This window comes from Pleurodeles waltl, chromosome 5 (assembly GCF_031143425.1).
Source record: "Pleurodeles waltl isolate 20211129_DDA chromosome 5, aPleWal1.hap1.20221129, whole genome shotgun sequence".
Classification (NCBI taxonomy): Eukaryota; Metazoa; Chordata; class Amphibia; order Caudata; family Salamandridae; genus Pleurodeles; species Pleurodeles waltl.
The window spans coordinates 1773220087-1773242382 of record NC_090444.1 but is presented as its reverse complement, the minus strand read 5'-3'; the positions used below and the strand labels follow the sequence as shown (position 1 = coordinate 1773242382).

Here is a 22296-nt window from a genome sequence, read left to right as displayed (position 1 = left end):
TTTCCTTGGAAACATACCCATAGCTGACATTTGTAATGCAGCACATGGTGTATGCCACATACAATTACAGAACATTGTGTGGATGTACTTTCACACAGCAACCCAAGGTTGGCAAAGCAGTAGTAAGAACACTTTTTTTAGCCACCTGCAACTCCCACGGGGTAACCACCGCTTTCATAAAGGGGGATTGCTTTATAGTCTGTGCAGAGCATGTGTATCTATGCCCACGCATGCCATTGAACGGAAAATGTTACTTACCCAGTAAGCATCTGTTCGTGGCATGTAGTACTGTAGATTCACATGTGTTCTCCCTCCTCCATAGGTGTGTGGCAGCTTACATTTATACTGATGTATATAGTTGTACATATATAATTACATTTGCATAGACATCTCGTTCTCTATACTTCCTCTACACATCTTTTTCTCACCCCCCTGTGGGAAAGCAATCTAACAAAGGAGTTGATGCCCATGCGCAATATCACAGAAGTAGGAGTCACTCGATCCCATTACTCAAATGCTTCTTCGAAGAAAAACAACTTGCAACACTCTGAATCCAACACTATATGGCAAGGATGTGCAGAGCATGTGGATCTACAGCACTACATGCCACAAACGTATGCTTACTGGGCAAGTCATATTTTCCTTTTGGTGAATGCTCCAAAAGCAGATTCCTCACCACACTCCCAGGTCTGTGAAGTGGCCTTTATCTAAAAAGGTCCCCAATTTAGGAAACTGCACACTGCTTCTCCCAATTTACTTGGTGGGCTCCACTTGAGAGGGCTCTGACAGGCTTATGGGAAGAAACTTATGTCAGTGCATGGGTGGTGCTTTTATGCAGTTCTGCATAAAGTCTGAAGCAGATTTGAGTCGCACAATGCCACTTCCCTCCGCACAGGAGCTCTGACTTTTAGGGTTTCCAGATCCAGGCTGGCACTTAAGAATATTCAAATGGTGGGGAATCTACAGTTATGACTGCCCACCACAAAGAGCATTACCAAAGATTATTAACGTATAGAGACTTCTGGCCACAGGTTCCTTACCATAGAATATTCCCCAGTACCCAGACTGCATCCATAAGATTTTGAAGTACTACTCCTGCACGCCAGTAAGTGGCATTACTCTGCTCCACGTCATCTGCTCTAGAAGTTACGTGTGTCCCCGAAGAAACCTGCTCGTTCCTGTACATGTGTGGCCTGTCACAGGCAAAGGTTGGTGACAGACCCCACCCCGCCGCCCTCCCCCAACTTGGTGTTAATGGATCTTGGAGCAGGACCACAACTCCAGAACCTGTAAGGAGTGCCTCAAGCTCCTTGCTGCCTGATGTCTGTCAACCTCATGACACTCGGGGTCCCAATTGCGCAGTATGTCCCAAGTCCATTCAGAGCCCTTCTCCGACGGTTGTGTAGCACTCCAAATCATCAGTGAAGTCTTGTAAGTCGCACCAACATATAAAATCTAAGAAGTTGAAGTCTTCGACTTCTCCACGTCTGAAGTATTCCAATGAGATATGGGAGTGTGTGTACTTCAGGCCCTGTGATTCAAAGAAACCTGAATCTGAACCCGCACCTAATTTCACTGGAGTGCCCCCCTCCCAGTTGAATGAGTTCTGAGTCCATGTGCCACATATTTGAGTGGCTGAGCTCCTCTGGAGCTCCTTCTGGTCCCACTGGTGTGAGATGGATCGCTTCTGGAACCACACCGGTGGTTTCGCTCTGTCCCAGTCTGCCTCCATGCTGTATCCCTATCAGAGCTGGCAGAAGACAGAGACCTTCCTTGGTGCCCACCCCAGTGCCAATGCCCCCAACACCCCTATGTGGGGGACTATCGCCATCATTATTCTTAACTCCAACACCGAGTCGGATGGGTGTTGTCCATTACCATCTCTAGCACAGACTGGGCCTGTGCTTCCCAGAGCAGAACCAGTGCAGTATTTGTTAGATGGGCCTCGAGAGGGAGACAAATGAGAGGGATCTATGGGCACCTTTGGTGACAATGCTCCCCGAAGAGAAAAAGGGCAACTGACATGAGCTGGCGGAGGCCAGTGAGTTGGACACCTGACACTGGTCTGGTCATTCCCCCCCTACAGTGGCTACAGAGCAGGGACCCTCTTCTGCAATGGTGGAGCATAGGGGCGCTGAAGACTTGGACCTTCAGTTGCTCAATGTGACAGGACAGACATCTTGACAGATGCTTCATTCGGAGCCACCCCTTAAATGCCTCTCCTCCCCTTCAGTAAAGCCTTTGCAGACGTCTTAATCAGGCCCTGGTCCAAACACTGCACAAGGGATCCTGTGCATGGGACAATTGCCTGACACCATCGCCTCGCTCCTGGGGACTCCAGTTTCTTTACCCAATATCTCACCCCAGAGAGCTTGGTGGTGTTATTCTCCACATCCAGAATTAACCCTGATCGATACCTGTGATGGAAGAAAGTTCTCTTTGGCCAGCCTAGCACTGCACTTGTGACTGCCTTCTGGGCCATTAGTCTCGTACTATTTGGGACTTGGTTGTGCAAGTGTTGCCTATGGGCTTGGAGAATTCCTTAGCTGTACTCACCCAGGCTATTGTTGATGGGAGAGTTGCATCGAAGTTCACCATAGGTGTGGGCTTGACACAACAGAGTTGCTGGGTGGAACGATTTCATAGTAGTTGGCCTTGCCGTTTGATGGACATGTCCTTTGATGGCTCACCCCTTTTAGAGAGGATTACTCGGCGCTGAAGTGCTTTAAGGATAGGAGTTACAACCAGGTCCTTGTGCTTGTCTGTGGCCCCTCACCAAGCCCAGTTCACCTTCTGCCCCTTTCGTGGCCATGGATGAGGCCTTGAAGTGGACCCATTTGCTCCCTGCGCACCAATTTCCTCCCAGCCATCCAGGACAAAAGGGTACCCGACTTTTTTACGGCTGAGTGTGCGGGTCCCATAGGCAACATGGGACAGGCAGCCCCCTGCAGCTACTGCTTCCAAGCCTCCTGTAAGGTCTGGTGGTCAGTGGCCTCAGACCATCGGTCCTACACGTTGTGGGGAAAGAGGCTATTCCCTCCCCTTTGGTACTACCCCCAACCCAGTTGCGATCAGCTGACAGAGGACCATTTCTCCTTGCTCCGTCAGGAAATGCAGGCTCTCTTGGTCAAAGGGAGCCATTGAGAGAGTGCCTGCATCAGAATTAGGTTGTGGTGGTTGTTCCTGCTACTTTCTGGTACCACAGAAGGGCAGAGGACTTCATCCTGTCCTAGACCTGCGCCTTACAACCGCTTCCTGAAAAAAGTTCAGAATGCTCACACTCGCCTAAGTCCTTTCTGCCCTGAACGCGGGATACTTGATGGCAGTGTTGAACTTGCAGGGTGCATATTTTCACATGCACGTCCTACCATCCCCACACACGTTACCTGTGGTTCATGGTTGGCTAAGTGCACTTTCAGTTTGCCATGCTCCCTTTTTTACCTTACCAGTGCCCCTTGTGTGTTCCCAAAAGTGGTGGTAGTGACAGCTCATCTGCAGCCGTTGGGGATTCCACTCTTCCTCTACCTCAATGATTGGACGTGGAAGGCAGGCTCACCTCAGGTAGTCTTTTTCCCATCTTCAGATTAAGATGAGCCTCTTCCATTTGTTGGGGTTCACTATCAACGTGCTGAAGTCGCACCCAACTCCCTCTCACACGCTCCCTTTCATCTGAACCGTTCTGGACATAGAGCAGTTTCAGGACCTAATATCCTGAGCAGCAAGGCCAGGATATTCAGGCCATGATTAAGATGTTTCAGCCTCTATTCTGGATTGCTGAGAGACTAACATTAAGGCTGTTGGGCATCATGGTCTCCTGCATCCGGTTTGTTACTCATGCCCGGTTGGCATATGCAAGATGTACAGTGGGACCTGAAGGCCCAGTGGGCGCAGCATCAGGAAAATCTCTCAGACATGGTCCAGATCTCAGAGGGAACTGCAAAAGATCTGCACTGGTGACAAACTGTGATTGGGTCAGTAGAAGTCTCCTCTCCGTTGATCAACCAGATCTGAATACAGTGACCGATAAGTCCCTTCTGGGCTGAGGCAGCCGTCTGGAAGAGATGGAAATGATGACTCTTGTCTTCAGCAGTGTCTGCTCCACATCAACTGGTTGGAACTTCAGGAGATTTGCTTGGCATTAAGAGGAAGGCTGGTGCAGGTATTAACAAACAACAACACCGCCATGTTGTACTGCAACAAACAGGGCTGGGTGGAGTCGTGGACCCTTTTTCAAGAGGACCTAGATCTCTGTACCTGGCTGTAACGTCAGGGCATTTCCATGGTGTGCTCTCTGAAAGCCAGAGCGGACAACTCCAGCCGCAGTTGCCTAGCCACTCATGAATGGTGTCTGTATCGGGAGGTGGTGCAGGGTCTCTTTCAGAAGTGGAGGAGCCTTGGTTAGATCTGTTTGCGACCACTGAGAACCCTCAATCTCAGCAGTTTTTCATGTTGGAGGTTCCAAGGTGCTGCTCGCAAGGAGATGCTTTTCACCTCAAGTGGAGAGTTGGCCTCCTGTACACCTTTCTGCCAATACCACTTCCTCATAGAGTTCTCAAGAAGATCAGGAACTACTGGGTCCTGATCATTCTTGTGGCTCTGGATTGAGAGTCTGTAGCCACAAGCTGTTGATTGTGGCAATCATTACTCTAATCAGGCTGCCTCTTTGAGAGGATCTTCTGTCACAGCAACAGGGGAGGGTCCTGCACCTGATCCTGTGCCTTCTCCACCTCATGCATGGAGACTGAGCAGCAGGAGTTGACTGCTTTCGACCTTCCTCCCGAAGTCTTAACGTTTTCTTGGCAGCCAGGCCTCCCTCCACCAAGACTCATCTAATCCCTCCCTCTCCATTCCCCAGTGGGATCTTAATTAGATTCTGACTTTTTTTTTTTATGTGCACTCCTTTCGAGCCCCTCTACAATTGTCCCCTGAGGCTTCTCACATTGAAAACGGCATTCTCCAGTACTGGGCTATCTTTCATAGATTCACATGTTTGAATCATTCCCCGTTGTCGAAGTGGGAGTCCCACAGTATCATAGTAAGTAGTATATATCCGCATAATAGGCTGTAAATGGAATGCAAAGTTCATCTTAATAGCCTATGTCCTTCTTTTTTTTTTTAAAGTACCAAAGATGACCAGTCGGGCGACAGCACCATTAGAACGCTCCCAACAGAGGCATCATCACCAAGATTTTCAGTGCACATCGTGTGTTAGGGAGTCTCCCTGAGCTATGCTCAGTTTTTCCTGATTCAGTGATCTCCAAATTGGTATTTCTCTGCTACAGCATGTCAGAACTGGTTAAGAAAGCCCTCTTTATACCGTGTGCCACCTGTGGTAAGAAAAGACTACATTCGGAAGATCCTCACATAGAATGTTTATATTGTCTTCATCCATTCCCCAAGGTGAGAGACTGCAAGATATGCAGAACATTTTCTCCAGAAACCCTCAAAGACCATGAGGGAAGGCTTTTACTATGGTTACAGAAACTTAAAATCAAGACTGTCATAGTTTCTGAGGAAGAAAGTAGTGCTTGTTTAATCAGGTGGCTCATCTACACTGGCAAAAGATTCAGTCATGTTGGGTACGAATGTCCTGCCCGCAAGCCCCCTGGCCATTCTGGGAGGATATGATCGCCAAATGTGGTCCGACATTGCCACATACCTGGATTTTCTGCCAGATGATAAAACCGAAGCCACTAGCATTTTACAGGAGTGCATAAAAGCAGCAGCTGAAATTATCGACTGCAAGAGATATTGCATCCATAGTCTTCCGACAATTGCCAGGTTGGCTTAAGGCCACATCGTTCCACCCAGAAGCGCAAACCAAAGTCATGGATATGCCCTTTGACAGCGATTCTTTATTTAGGAAGCACGTTGATGACGCTCTAAAGGTAGACACAGAAATAGCTTTATCCCTCAAAACTCTCCAGTTTCCTAGGACCCCTTTTTGCCGCGTATGTGGTGGCGGATCTTACTCGTACAGTGGAAGATACCAAGATACCATCCACAATCTTACCAGCAGTCCTTTCATCCCGCCTACCAACATCAACCTTATCCAGCACCACCATTGGCAGCCTACTTAACAACCAAGAAGAAAGGATGCTTCCGCCAGGGGCTTGGAAGCAGTGACCGCTTTGAGGTTCTGGCTGTAACCCCTACTCATCCTTTGGTGGGTGCCAGAATTTCCCATTACTTACATTAGTAGAGTCAAATAACTACATACAAATGAGTCTTGGATCTCGTCAAGTTCGGCCACACCCTAGGGTTCACTCAAATTCCACCTCCGACTCCACTGACAAAATTCCTCCCAGCTCACCTTCATTTTCTGCGCAAGGAGGTTTTGGCCATGTTGTCAAAAGGGGCCATAGATCAGGTCCAGCATTCCCAAAAAGGGAAGGAATTTTATTCCTGTTTTTCCTCCTGAGGAAGAAATCAGGGGTGTGGCGTCCCAGTCTCAACCTCTGGAAATTCAACAGGTACCTGAAGAAACCACCTTTCTGTATGGTTTACCTCCAGGAAATTCTCCAGCTTCTCAACCACTGAGATTTCCGTATACGCCTCGGTCTCCACATTCCCATCCATTCCAGTCATCCAAAATTCCTCAGGTTAACAATAGTCGGTATTCATTGCCAGTTCAAAGTCTTCCCCTTTGGTCTCCAAACTGCCCCCCATTTAGAAAATGTCTTGCCCCAGTGGCAGCCCATTTGCGACAAGTCATCCAAGTCTTCCCCTACCTTGATGACTGGTTGAAAAAGGCTCCATCTTTCAAACAGGCTTTGAGGGATACTGCCAAGTGTCTTCATCTTTCAAACCCTGGGACTCGCAATCAATTTCCAGAAGTGTCTCCTTTCGCCTTCAATAAAGATAACTTCTCCGGGAGCAGCTCTCGACACATTACCCGACAAGACATTATTGTCCATAGACAGCCAACAGAAAATCTCCATTCTGGCTCGCTCCCTTTCAAGAAGAAAGCGCACTTCAGTTCACCTGATCAACTGTCTTCAGCCATTTTCTCAATACCTCACGCTTGTCTCAAAATGCTGTCTTTCCAGGAGCAATTGGATGCACAGTGTCTCAAATCGGAAGGACAAATCTATATCCAGCCGATCACACCTGTCCGAAAGCAGCTTTTCCCTGGTGGACAAGCTCCAACAAACTCTGCAGGACTGACATTCCTTCCCCCATTTCTGAATACGTCTTTACAACAGACACTTCTCTGGAAGGATGGGAAGCTCATTTAAAATCTACAGATTGAAGGCAGGTGGACTCCAGAACAGTAGAAACTGCACATCAACTTCCTTGAGCTCAGAGCAATCTCACTGGTTCTTCAAGCTTGCTTGCTGAAGGTTCAAGTTTCCTCTATTTGTATAATAACGGACAACACAACGAGTATGCATTACCTCAACAAACGGGGAGGTACATGATCCAGGATTCTGTCCCAGGAAACTCAAACTATCTGGTGCTAGGCACTAAGACATCAAGTGGCCTTAAGGGCAGAACATCTCCCAGGAGTACACAACTCTGTAGCAGATACCTTAAGCAGAACATCCCAAAGTTGTCAGGGATGGAAGTTGAACCAACTGGTCCTGGATGCCATATTACAGCGAAGAGGCAAGCCAAATCTGGATCTTTTTGCACCACATGAGAACAGGAAATGTCAGTTTTATGCCAGCAGGTACCCTCAAAAGGGATCCTGGGGAATGCCCTATTAATGGAATGGTCTGGTATCTATGCCTACGTTTTTTTCCCTGATCCCACTTCTTTCCAGGGTTCTTGGAAAAAATCAAACGGGTACCATGCCAGATAATACTCATAGCTCCAGGATGGCCCATACAACACTGGTTTACGAAGCTCCTCTTGCTGTTGGTGGACAAACACACAACTCAGGGCCCAAGTAGACTTGTCGAACAATCACCAGATCCTTCATCCAGACCCGAATTCTCTGCTTTTTTCAGCTTGGCTCCTGAGCACCAAGAGCTACAGCACCTAGACATTCCAGAGGATTGTCAGAGTATCCTTGCAAGGGCTAGAGTGGATTCAAACAACAAAACATATTGCGTCAAATTGAAATGTTTGTCTTTGGTGCGAAAAATCGAAAGTACATTTTATCACATCTCCTCCTGAACAAGTCCCTGAACTCCTTTACTGTTTCTAGTCAAATCTTGTCTAACACACTCCTGTCACTGCGATTTCCAGATATAGACGGGCTTTGGGATCTCCTTCCTTGTGGTCCCACAGATTAATTGTCTAATTTCTTAAAGAACTTTTCAGGGCATTCCCTCATTAAAATCACTGGCACCTGCCTGGCATCTCTATTGAACCAATTCACAGATCTGAATTTAAGTTCTTTACTTGGAAGGTGGCGTTGTTACTAGCCGTTACAGCTGCTTGGAGAGCAAGCAGTTTTCTAGCGTTTACTGTTGGGAAACCTTTCCTACAATTCAAAGATACAATGGTAATCCTGCAAACTAATTCCAAGTTCATACTGAATGTTCCCACAGATTTTCATCTAAATCAACAGGTTATGCTTAAGACTTTCTTCCCTAATCCTCAAACACCAGTGGAACACTGTCTTCATTCTCTTGATGCCAAGAGATGTTTAAAATTTTACTTACAATGAACAAAGCATTTTCACACTACTGATCTACTCTTTGTGGCCTATGGTGACAACAATAAAGGTGGACAAGTCTCCAAATCTACCGTAACAAGATGGATTTCATCGGCCATTCAGTTCTGCCACTCTTAAGGCAGGCGGGGCTTTAAGGCAAAAGACTAGAGCGCGCTCTACGAAAGTAGTTGCCACAACAGCAACCTTATTTGTTGGAGTGTCCATTGAGAATATATGCCGTGTTACAACCTGAAAAAGCAGGCACATTTTCACCCAGCACTAGTGTCTTGATGCAGCACAGACTTCTGATACAGCTGTGGGTCAAGCAGTACTTTGGCATCTTTTCCAATAAGGGAGCCTGTTAACATATGTTATGTTATTCCCACCATCTGCTGTCCTAATCATGTATATTTGTTGCTAATTTATTGCAATGGTAACTATTCTGATTCAAGCATGTGAATCTATGAAAGATACCTCAATACTGGAGAACGAATTTGTTACTTACCTGTAACTTCTGTTCTTCAGAATTGGTACACTTCATCGATTCACATGCGACCCACCCTCTTCCCTTTAGAGGCTCTCCTTCTTAGACAGTGAGGTTTATCCTACTAGTGCTTGGAAAATCTGAGGGAAGATGCCTCTGTTGGGAGTGTTCTAAGAGTGCTGTCAACTTTGGTCTTTTTTTAAAGAAGAACATAGGCTATTAAGCTGTATTTTGCATTCCCTTTACAGCCTATTATATGGATACATATTGCTTACTATGATACCTTGGGACTCCCACTTTGATGACAGGGAATGATTGAAGCATGTGAACCTATGAAAGATACCAATATTGGAGAACTGGAGTTACAGGTAAGTAACAAATTCTTTCCTTGTGACGATTACCTCTGCCAGCTGGGTGAGTGAGTTGTAGGCCTTATTTGCATAATACCATGTACTCTGGGGGTTCTTTAGAGGATCCCCCAGTTCTGCTGGTGCAGCCTTACAAGGTCTAGCTGCCAGCCCACGCTGCTGCTGACCCCGCCTTACAAGGTCTAGCTGCCAGCCCACGCTGCTGCTGACCCCAGACATTCTTCTGCCCGCCTACTGGTGAGCCTGGCTCAGGCCGGACCAGCAGAACAAAGGATTTCCTGCAAGGGGGGTATGATCACCTCCCCCTTTGTATTAGGTGTCTAAGGGTTGAGGTGGCCTCTGAGCGGCACCAGACTGCTTTGAAGGGCGCATTTGGTGCACTCCTTGCATAATCTGTTTTTTCACCTGTACAAGAACATCCGGTTCCCACTCGGGCACAAAACTACACAAAGGACAGGGGAGTGACCACCCCACCTGTCCAGCTCCTACCCTAGGACGTTGCACAGAGCTCTGCCAGGTGGCCACTTGATTCTGCCATCTTGGAAATAAGATAGGCAAAGATCCCTGGGAGCATCTGACTGGTTAGGCCAGATAGATGATGTCCTTGACCCCCTCTGATCGATGGGCCACTTCAGAGTAACCAACCCCCTTTTAGGGTTACTTAAGTGCTCTCCCGTGGGTGGGTCCTCGATTTGTCGAGCAAGACTCTTCAGGGAACTCTCTGCAAGACATCATCTACTCCTGGCCTCTGGAACCGCTGCTGGTCTGCTTTGGAACTGAAACATGTCTACTTCTGGTGGAAAGGCTCCCATTGCAACATTGTTTCTCTGGATCCTGCAAGAATTCTGTAACATCAAGGGCTGTACATCCCCCAGGGTCACAAGGACTCTGTTTGCACCTGGAAGTACAACCAAATCTCCATTGGAGTGAAGCAGTCACTCCCCTGCAACCCTAGGCACCTCAAAACAATGTCAACCTGCTGGTGGGGTCTGCTGTTCCATAAACATCGAAAGGCTCTGCTTCACAGGGGGTGAGTCTGTGGCTTCCTTTGGGTCCTGCTTGATGTCTGACCAACTTAGAAGACTGTGGGCCCCAGCTCCTGCCACTAGACTGGAACCCCTGCGCACCACAACTGTTGCACTTGCCAAGGCTTGTTGACTCTTCCTCCAGGAGATCTTCAGGTGCCAAGAAGCCCCGGCCTCCATCACTCTGCAACTCGAAGATCAGCCCCTGTCCTGTGATGTGGGACTTCTATTTTGTTGGCTGTGGGGTCACTCATGGGGGCTCCATCGACTGCTACTGGCTTTGCTGAGGGCCAGTCTTGACTCCTCCTCCAAGGTAGTGTCTCCTTGTCCTTGCTGGTTCCCAAAACTTAGCAAATACTTCTTCGGCTCGTACTTGCATTTGCCAGTGCTTGTTGTTGACCTGGCTGGTCACTGCCCCTTCTGCAATCTGGCGACCATCAAGGGACAGCTCAGAGGCAACTTCTAAGGTCTTCTGCAGCTCCTGGACCCTGAAGCTGCACAACGTCTTCCACCGACTTGCAGGAACATCACCTCTAGGAGGGTGGGTATTGGCACCTGCACCACTTGGGCACCTCCGAGTATGCTGGACTCGGTTTCCTTCCTTTGCAGGTCCTCGAATCTGGAATCTGTCCCTGGATTCCACCGGCCTGGTCCACGGGTCGTGACAGAAGCTGGACAATCAGAGGCTTCCACTGACTTCCGAGAGTACGTTCTACCTTCTTCATCCAGGTCCCTGGTGTAGGTACTCCTGTCTTTTGGGTATCCTGGGGTTGGGGGCATTCTCCAACCTTCCACGTTGTATGTTTTTTCCGGGGTCCATTGGGAAGGGTCCTGAATATCATAAACTTCAACCACTACTTCTTATGTTGGCCTATGGGATGACTGGGTGTGGGTAACTGCCTTGCACCTTGTCACTAGGAACACTTACCATACTTCTGGTGTTTCTATCTACCCCCAGCCCCTAGCTAACTATAGCCCCCATAGGGCCCTGTATATTTATGCTATTTCTGTTGGTTATTTTGTGTGTATTTTGTGTGTATATTGTGTGTAGATATTTCCAAATGGAGATATACCAGTGCTAGTGTAGCGGTAGTGTTGTAATAAAATATTCTTTATTTTTTGCAACACTTTTGTGGTTCTTTCTTGTAAGTAAGTTACTGTCTGACAACTGTGGAATTGGAAGTGCTTTATATTCCTTGACGTCCCCCGCCGATGCCACATCTCCCACCACCTGAAAAACCTCCACTGGCTCCCCGTGGACAAGAGGATCACCTTCAAACTCCTCACCCACGCTCACAAGGCACTCCACAACGCCGGACCAAGCTACCTGAACAACAGACTCAACTTCTACGTCCCCTCCCGCCAACTCCGCTCCGCCAACCTTGCCATCGTACCCCGCTTCCAACGCAAGACCGCCGGCGGCAGATCCTTCTCCTGTCTCGCCGCCAAGGCCTGGAACGCCCTCCCGACCTCCCTGCGACAGACCCAGGACCTTCTCACCTTCAGGAGACTCCTCAAGACCTGGCTCTTCGACCAATAGCAGCAGTCCCCCCGCCCTCCCCCCAGCGCCTTGAAACCCTAACGGGTACGTAGTGCGCTCTATAAATACTGTGATTGATTGATTGATATTACTCCTGGATAAGCTTCAGCTTTTCTCTCCTCAGCTACCCCTAAAGACCTTTTGCTATCTGGACACCTGTTACGATCACTAAGGGTTGCCTGGAATCAGAATAAGGTGCCACACCATAGGTGTGAGCCAGCTTCCTACTTTACCAAAGGTAAGTAACTTGTCCATCAGACAAATAGGTGGTCAGTTTTAAATCTTCTATAAGATGGTGGATGTTGAGACAATGCCTATCTATTGATCTGCTTGAAAGGAAGTGAGGTGATCTTAGCAGAAGAGGGTACAGTAGGGTAGGTGGGACTGGTCTCAAGGACTGGTAGTTTAAGGTAAGTAGAAATCAGATTCATGGAAGCTTAGTAATGGTTTTACACAACTGAAGTTGAAAAAGGGCAGTAGATAGGGTTGTGTGAGATAAATGTTAGTTATAGGTATGCTAATCAGATTGCATGAAGGAGGGCTAGAATGGTGGATCAAGGGACTGGATGAGAATAGAGGAAGCAGCACAAGTGTTTTAATTTATTTGGATGAGTACGGAGTGAAAAGGTGACATTTACTGAGCTGAGTTGATGTGAAGGGTTATGAGTGAGGGAGATATGCTTTCTAAGATAATTAATCTCGAACAAGCATACAGATTGAGTTGGGGGGCAGGGAAGCACGCAAGGGGGGATTGGCAAGTGTCTGTGCCACATATACAGAGGAGTAGATGGTGAGGAACTAAACACCACATTCCTAGTCTTCTGCGTATTCCCAGGCATTAGACTGGATCTTGAATTTTGCAGTGGCTAAGAGGTGGGGAACTACATGCAAAATAAGTGTTAGTGGATAGGCCACAAAACACTGCTGTGTTCAAGAAAGGGGGAAAGGGGGTGTATCTCCAGTGAGAGTCATGAGCTTTAAATAATCCCGCCCACATGTAGGGATCCGGGAGCCGCCTTTAAAATGTGTGTTCTTGAGTGGCTATGTTGCCTTTCTTCAATAAGACATGGAAAAACACTTAAGACATGAATAGTTTGCAACCTAGAATAAAAGGCTACAATGACCATTTTCTTCAGATTGTATTTTAAAAAATAAATGTACGCCAATATGCATAAAAATATATATAAGAATTTAAGTCAAATTGGCTGCAAAAGGGTCATTTGAGCAGATAAATCTTTTGCAAATTCTTCTTTAAAGCATAAAGATGAAGGAATAGAGGAAAGTGTAGTCCCAAAAGGCTGTACCTGTAAAAACACAGTCTGCGCCTTTAAGGGCCCAGAGACTGCTAATATCCCATCATGCCCAGCAGGTGACAGTTGCTTCAGTTTTTTTTCTTTTTTCCAGTTCCTTATGACAAGATTGTGGAGCACTGAACTTGTCCTTTTTTCAGCACTTTTCCATCAACAATTGCACTAGAAATATGAGACAACTGTTTCGTTCAACATTTTTCACTTATTCCAGTCTTTTTCCTGTCATTGTCAGACAGAAAAAATGTGCCTAAGTCAAATAAAATACCATCTTTACTTGACAAGTGTCCTGCCTGTGTCTAAATCAGGACCTCATGTCTGCCTCGTCTGCCTTCCTGAGAGCCATGTTCCTTATAGATGTCCACACTGCAGAAGGTTTACCAGGCACCCACTGAGAGAAAGGTAGAAGATTCATCTACATGGTACAGAGAAGCGATGCAGGCAACATGCACAATCCGAAGGTGAGACAGAGAGAGCGAGAAGAGGGTCATGCCTCTTCCGGGGCTTTGCCACCTTCCTCTGAGCACTTCAGACGTAGAAGATCCAAAATTAGAAGCCCACACCAAAAATGTTGTTCCAGGTCGACATTGAGGGCATAGATGTCAAGACAAGGTACAGTCCCTGGTTGTTCGCTGTCAAGGGCTGGGTCTGCATCTAAGAGATGTCATTTGATGGCGAGATATAGATTGATAGGTACCATGACGTTGAGGCACAGGAGAGGTTCAACGTCAAGTCTGTCTAAGTCAAGGCAATCCAGACCTTTAGAGAAAGTCAGAAAATCAAGATCAAGACGTCTACCATTAACTTCTGACAGAGTACCCCAGAGCGTATTCTCAATCGGCTTCTATCCTGCTGCCAGACTCTTCTCTGCCTACTCCAACTGTTCCAGCTCCACCACCACCACAGCCTGTGGAACCACCTCCCGCAAGGCCTCTTCCTTCTCGACGATCACAGTCCAGGTTTTATCAACACTCAGCCCTTTCCAGGCATCGCCATAGGTCTTGGCGTTCTTTATCTAGACCATCCTCTCGACACACTCATCTCCATCAGTTGTTCGAGTCAAGATCTAGCACACAATGTAATGTAATTCGTAATTTATAAAGCGCATTCCTACTCAGAAGAGCATCGAAGTGCTAGAAGCAGAGCACGCAATGGAAAAAAAGAACACAGTAGAAAACAGTAGAAAAGCGCTAACCAAAGGAGATGGACGAGAATAAAATGATAAAGAAACATCCAATGAGAGACAAAAACAAGAGTTGAAATCCCTGATCATAATGTACCAGAAAGTTAACGAGGAAAAAGCCAAGTTTTTACCATTTTCCTAAATTTCATATAACCGGATTCTTGCCTAATATTCAGAGGGAACGAGTTCCATCCTCTGGCAGCAGCCACTGTAAAAGCTTTATCTCCCCATTTAGCTTTGTGTTCGAGGGACCTGTATCCAAAAGGCTTGGGACGACCTCAGGTTTCTTTTAGGTATAAACCAGTTGAGTCTAGAAGTCAAATACCGTGGTCCTATTTCATGAGCTGCCTTAAAAGTAAGACAGAGCGTTTTGAACTGAATACGCTGCGCCACCAGCAGCCAATGTAATTTCTTAAGACTCTCTCTAGCTGATATGCATCGCGGGAGATTGAGAACCGCTCTGACAGCGGAATTCTGGACTAATTTGAGTCTATTAATCAGCCCCTTGTCCAAATTAAGGAACAGGGCATTGCAGTAGTCTATCTTGGACATCACTAGTGCCAGAATAGCAGATACTCTCCATTCATGTGACAAATAAGGAAAGATTTTTCTGAGCATTTTAATGGACCATAGACTGATGTTTACCATGTGATTAATCTGTTTTTTAAATGACAAATATTCATCAAACAAGATGCCCAAATTTCTACTAACAGTAGTGGGGATGGGACAGTTGCCACATTCAGAGGGCCACCACCGTGAGTTCCATAAATCTTTTCCAAGTCCAAAACATACGATTTCAGTTTTGGTGGCATTCATTTTAAGCCAATTGATATTCATCCATTTACTCACTGCCAGCATACAGTTACTAAACCGATCTGCAACCTCCCCCCATGGCTGATTAATAGGAATAATAAGCTGGGAGTCATCAGCATAGGAAGATGGGGTAAAACCAAAAGCGCGGATTAGGCTAGGCAATGGCGCTACATACACATTAAACAATATGGGGCTGAGGGAAGATCCCTGAGGGATCCCACAAGGCAGAAGATAAGGTGTAGATTTGAAGTCACCACAGCTAACTGTGGTCCATCTATTCGTAAGAAAGGACTCCAAGAGTTTAAGCGCCTGGTCCCTCATTCCCACTTGATGCAGACGAGACGTCAATAATCTAGGGGAGATAGTGTCGAAGGCTGCAGATCTAAAAGAACCAAAACGGCCCCCTGGCCTTCATCAACTATCCTCCGAATTGCATCAGAGGAAGAGATCGGGGCTGTTTCAGTACTATGCCCTTTCCTGAAACCATATTGGGAGACATCAAGAACCTCTGCTTCTGCTAAAAACTCAGTCAATTCGGAATTCAAACTTTTTTTTCTAAAATTTTTGCCAAATATGGGAGACGCGCTATTGGCTGCAAATTACTCAAGTCCAGACTAGCACCATCAGTTTTTTTTTTTTTAATGGGTACCACTATCGTTTCTTTCCAGATAGAGGGGTACACCCCGGACATTACTACCTCTTGATAAATGGGAACTAACATCCGTGCCATTAAATCAGGAACCAAATGAAAGATAGGAGGACACGGATCAAGAGGAGAGCCAGATTTAATTTCAAGAATCCTCTTTTTAATAGTATCCATAGAAGGGAGTTGGAAATGTGACAACAATGATTGGCCATCTGCTGTAGAACTCTCAGGTATCATGGGGGGGTAATACTTCAGGAGTGACCTGAGGATCAAAGTTGCCATCTATTTGCAATATCTTGTTTTCAAAATGAATAGCAACTTTGTCACAGAATTCCTGAGAGTTTTCTAAACCAGCAGGCTTCATAGGCACAGTTAGAGCCTTAATCGTCTTGAAAAGTTCCCTGGGGGCATTAATTGCCTCCTTTACTTTGGTAGTGTAGAAATTAGATATGGCCATGAATTGTGCTGCTTTATAAACCTTTAGAGTGGACTTAAGGGCTACCCTTTCCTCAGGTACTGGATTAAGTTTCCACCGGCGTTCCTGATGTCAGTACTTTCTTTGAAGGCGTTTAAGCTCCTTTGTAAACCAAGGGTGACCTAGTTTCTTCTGACTATTGGGCCTTCTAGATATAGGGGGAACCAGTACTTCCATAGTCATTTCTATCGTAGACATCGTTCAACCTATTATTCTTTGTCCTCCTCCAGCATTGGCAGATACTCACCAACATTGTCAGGAGAAACTTGAGGTGCATCAAAATTGAACATTCCAGTGCCAGCTCTGACTTCATCTACATAAGTGATTTTTGAGATGCTTCACCACCTTATAGCGTCCAGACCATTCTTACTACTGGTTACGGGTCTGTTGAAACCTGCCATGGAGTTGCTCCTTACACCGGCTTCAGCCAAATTGAAGCTGAAGGAGGATACAGAAATAGACCCCCAGAACAGGATCTATTTCTTTGCTCAAACCCTCCCCCTAATGATGTGGTTATTCTTGCAACAAATAAACTGCACTCCACTACTCCTTCATCCACATTGCCACCAGATAAAGAGAGTAAGAAGTTAGATAAAATGGGGCACAAGGTTTGTGGTACAGCTGCCACCACTTTGAATGCAGCAAGTGCATCTGCACTGCTGGGCAGATATGAAAGATCCTTGTGGGACTCTTTACAAGGTTTTGCAGACAGCCTCCCTAGAGATCGACAAGAGGAATTTCTTGAGATGGTAAGTGAGAGCATGATGGTTTCCAACCAAATCATTAGCTGCAGACTTGTGCTTACTAGAAGTCAACACAAGTACTGTCATGGTTTGGCCATCAGAAGGCACTCTTGGCTTCCGCAGAGATGTTATGATGTGGGTGGAATGTGTGCTACAGGTTATAATGAATGGCATTGCGCAGCCTCCAAGTAAGACCTGTCAGGAGCCTACACGTCTTGTAGTAAGATGGACAAGTGCTCCTCAGAGATGTTATGATGTGGGTGGAATGTGCAACAGGTTATAATGTGGAATGGGTGGAATGTATGCTACAGGTTATAATGCATGGCATTGCGCAGCCTCCAAGTAAGACCTGTCAGATGTTATGTTTTGCCAACCTTGGAGGAAACATCTGATCAGTTCCTTTAGCAAAAGGAGCCTACACGTCTTGTAGTAAGATGGACAAGTGCTCCTCAGAGATGTTATGATGTGGGTGGAATGTGCAACAGGTTATAATGAATGGCATTGCGCAGCCTCCAAGTAAGACCTGTCAGATGTGCCAACAGCCTTCCAGTCCCTACCCTTTCAGCATCCACTCTCAAGGAGCTTAGTTTGCCCTTAGTGATAGGTGACCTTGTGAGCTGCAGGATCAGATGTTTCCTCCAAGGTTGGCAAAACATAACATCTGACAGGTCTTACTTGGAGGCTGCGCAATGCCATTCATTATAACCTGTAGCACACATTCCACCCACATCATAACATCTCTGAGGAGCACTTGTCCATCTTACTACAAGACGTGTAGGCTCCTTTTGCTAAAGGAACCATAGACAAAGTCCTGCCCTAGGAAATAGATTTTGGCAGTTATGCTCTTTATTTCCTCGTGCCGAAGGATTGAGACCTTCACCCCAGTTTAGAACTCTGGCCTCTCAGTGCTTTCTTGCAGAATGGTGTATTCAAGAACTCACAGTGGCCCATATTCTGTCTGCCCTGTATCCGGGTGGTTTTGAACCTGCAGGATGCCTACTTTGATGTACCCATACTGCAATCCCAAGGACACACTTGTCATTCACTGTGGGCCAGGAGCATTTTCTATTTGCCATGCTCATTCTTCAGCCTCCCCGTGCCTGTCTGGTATTCACAAAACGTATGGCTTTGGTCGTGGCACACCTTCGGAGGTTGAGGGCATCACAGTTTTCCCTTACCTTGATGACTGCCTCTTGAAAGCAGAAATAGTTCACCTCCACACAACTTTGAACCTCTTGACATGTGGGTTCATGATCAGTCTGTCAATGTAACACTGGAGAACTTCGTAGAGGCTCAATTTCATTGGAGCCATACTAGATACAGAACAGTTTAGGTCCTTCCCTCCACCACGGCGAGTTCAAGATATTTGTGCTAGCATCCCTGTGTTTCATGCTCTGTCCTGGCTCTCCGTGTGAGTGGCTCCTTGGCCTCTGGACCTCTTGGCATTGGGCATCCTGCTCGTTGACTGCCAGGTGGCATTAATTTAGCTGTGCAGTGGAACCTCAAGGCTCACAGCACCAGGGGAACGTATCTGATTGCATCCAGGTTTCGGAGGAGTCTGCAAATACTTGCATTGGTGGCTCAGCCTCCGTTGGGCTGGCATCCTTGATTGTAATAGAAAAAACTACATTCACCATTATACTTCATAAGTTCAATTTTTTCTAGAATGGTTGCAAATAAAAACAAAGCAGTTAATTTAAAATAAATTAATCATGTGCTCCATTTGCCCCGTGAATGTCACTCATAATCACATTTGCACCCTCTTTTTGGGGAAAACGATGGAATACAAATTCTTAACAGCAAATACTGTATCTTTTGGCCCTTTCCATGTTTGCCTTGACATTTGTTAAGAAGATTAGGATCAAGAAAAAGTGGTGTATGCCCCTCACTTACTGAGGTAACTGGAGTATACACTAGAAAGAGCATTACTGAAAGTAAGTAATTATTCAGTAACATATTCTTGCTGATTCTTTCCTAACTGGTTAATCAATTGATTTAGGTCTATGCAATTTGATCACCTGCTTAAGGTATTTTATCATAACCGGTTTTGAATGGTGGTAGGGTCTGTTACCTATCCCTGGTTGCTTAGTCAGTAAAAGTATTGTTTCCAGTTTTAATATTGTTTATGCTTATTTTCTGGATCTTTTGTCAGTATGCCACTTTCTGTTGTGTAGGGTTGTCACCGGATCTGCAGTCCATGGAACAGATTCGTAGAATTATGAGACCAACAGATGTGCCAGACACAGGTGAGTCATGGAAAGCATTTCGTCTAACTCCAACTGAAAGTATATTCAATTTACTTTGAGTTGTCATTCATGTGACCATGAAGCATTAAACTATATTATTTGCTTGTTCGGAATATCAGTGCAAGTCTAGTAACGCTTGAGGGTCCATGGAGATAGATGCGGCAGTTAAATGGATATTCCTCACATTTTACTAGCTTACTTTGGATTAGTCGACTGAGAATCACAGTGCCAAATGCACAAATTCTTTCTACAATTCCTTCTGGAGTGTGAAGTTCAGATGCACATCATTGTCCATTGTTTTAAATCAGCTGTACGTGACTCAGTTGATTTAAATTACTTGTTTTTATATCAAGTACGTTTTCTGCTTGACCTAAGACAAATGCGTTCAATCAAAACTGCACACATTATTTTTAAGAAGTCCTAAGCAGCGGTGCCTACTTTGGGTATGTACCTTGTTTTTAGGGTCATGTAGAAAAGTACTTGCCTGTGGTTTCCAGTTTGGTTTCTGACTTGATTACTCACCTTTAGATTCCTTACCTATTCAGGCTGCGAAAAATCGTAAAAGTGTTACTAGGCCTGCAGGTCTAGTAACTTGATTAATCTACTCGACCTAACTGTAATGTACTGGGCCCAGAAACTGGTGTCTGTGTGAACCTAGGCAAATAATTTATGGAGCCACCCTTTTCTTCATTATCACCTATGAGAGCACGTTCAAAAATGTGAGTTCAGCATTTCTGTGGTACATAAAACATTTTAGATTTAATAGACTAAATGTTTTCTCCAAGAATCAAGCCCACATATAGGTTACACATGACCCTTGATTTGCTTTAGTTCACTAACCACATTGTCATCATGGCGGGTGCAGAAAGATGTATCAGTTCATGTTTAAAAACTCACTTTTAATAAATGTACTACTAAAGCATGTTGTGGTAGTGCACTGTCATTTACAGACGGCACACTTTCCATTGAAATGGCCACACTTACCCACTAACAAGCAGATGTATTGCTACAACTACATAGCGCATAAGCAATGTTTGGAAATTTGGGTTCCGCAAACATATTTCATTTGCACATCACCAAGGAAAGAGTTCTGATTTGTTTTCATCCTATAATTTTTTTCTTCTCCACACAATTACATAAATGTGCCTGCATAACTGCTGAAGTATATTTTGAAATGTTTGTAGTTTCCCTTATTCCCTATTTCAATAATGTGTTAGAAGAAACTGCCTGACATCTTAGATTCATTTCACAGATTGTGCGGCACGATTTCACACAGTTCACTTCACAAAATCGTCTTACCTTCAAAGTGAGAGAAAGAAAAGGAAATGTTGCATGACAAACTGACTTTTGACCTCTTTCTCTAAATGCAGAGCAAATGTGGTAAGAAGAAAAAAGATTTAAAGGCATCATTTTTGCCCGTTCACTTTGTGAGTGAACAGAGTTATCTGCTCGCCAGAATGGGCTGGTAGGCTCTAAAGATAGCTTGTCCTGATGAAATCTAATGTGCCATAGTGAGTGGGTGAGTAGAAATCTCGAGGCCTGCTTTTGAATCTTTCCCCTAGGCATCATGCTCTGGATCTGGAGCTTTTTGCCTGTTCTCAGACTTTGCTCTGCTCCGAGAACAATGGGTGAGGCCGTAGACAGGCTCCACCAATGTGCACTAGCAGTTTATTTCCTCTCCAGCAGATACAAATCTGAAGGTAAACCTCTTCTTTTCTGAGAATGCATTTTTTTATTTTCCAAGAACTGTTTTAGTGTGCTAGGGAAGTATCACCTGCCAAATGTACAGGGTTTAAACTTTGTGGGAAATGTCATATAGAAATGTCTTGTGGTTTTCCTTGGGTCATATCACGACTCCAAGGCCTGATGCAACTGCGTCTTGATGCACCCCAAGGCCACCTAGGATCAGGAAGCGAAGCTGTTTGTCACAAAGCACTACAAGACTGCACACCATGATCTGTCGAAGTGGGGATCCTGCTGCCGTTCCCACAACAGGTTATCGTTGACGTTTAATTCTTCAGGTAAGTGTAAGAAAAAACTAAGTCCAAAAGGACCCAACTCCTTCCTTTTACTATTGATCTCCTGAGAGGGCTTGAAGGTGTCAGTTTGCCTCCCACAAGCACTCCCACATTCTTTCAGCGTAGTAGGTTCAAGACCATGCTCTGTGGCATCCTGAATTCCCAAGGCCAGAGGTGACTCCTTAACAAACTCAGGAATTTCAAGAGACAGTGTTGCACATTTTGGGCACATCACCGGCTACCTCTGGTGTGTCAGTGTGCCCCAAAAAGCAGACATCTCTCAACTGGGCTTCCGCTAGCCGATTCTCCCTCAGTGCCATTTTAGGACCTCTGGACTCAATACAGGATCTTTACTAATTTTTGCTACTGAATCTTTTTCTGGCGCCATGCTGAAATCTGATCGGTCTGCACCATCAACTCCCAATGTCGATGGCAAACCTGTAGTGCTGCTTGACAGACACAACTCCGCAGCTACCTCAGCCATGGTCCTTGTCGGTTCCACCTGTGCTGCAGCCTAGCAGCAACCCTTGTGACTCGAGTAGAGTGCCCTTGCTCCTTAAATAGGCTTATTTTATTCATGAATTGTTTCAAATGTATTCAGACAACTCCATGTATGATGCTAGGGATGGATTTGTTCAGGCCTATCATGAGGTCAACTAGATCACTTGTAGGAGAATATCCAGGATGGCAGTGGTCTGCAGACGTCGCCAGACACTAGGTTGGCTTCACCTTTGGGCCCTGCCACTGAGGATCATTCCTCTTTCTGCCATCGTGTTGGGAAGGGCATCAGATGTGCTTGAACTTCTGCTCACTACTCAGGTGGTCAAGACCAATGTATTGACT

At 45.8% G+C, this 22296-nt stretch overlaps 1 protein-coding gene across 1 annotated transcript in view; it reads left to right on the top strand.

Annotated features, from left to right (window-relative positions):
- The window catches only part of PPP1CB (protein phosphatase 1 catalytic subunit beta), a 261084-nt gene that overhangs the window by 159951 nt on the left and 78837 nt on the right, over positions 1 to 22296 (top strand). The window contains exon 5 of the mRNA XM_069236214.1: positions 19364 to 19435. Coding sequence (XP_069092315.1) covers positions 19364 to 19435 — 72 coding nt within the window. The remainder of the gene's footprint in view (positions 1 to 19363; positions 19436 to 22296) is intronic.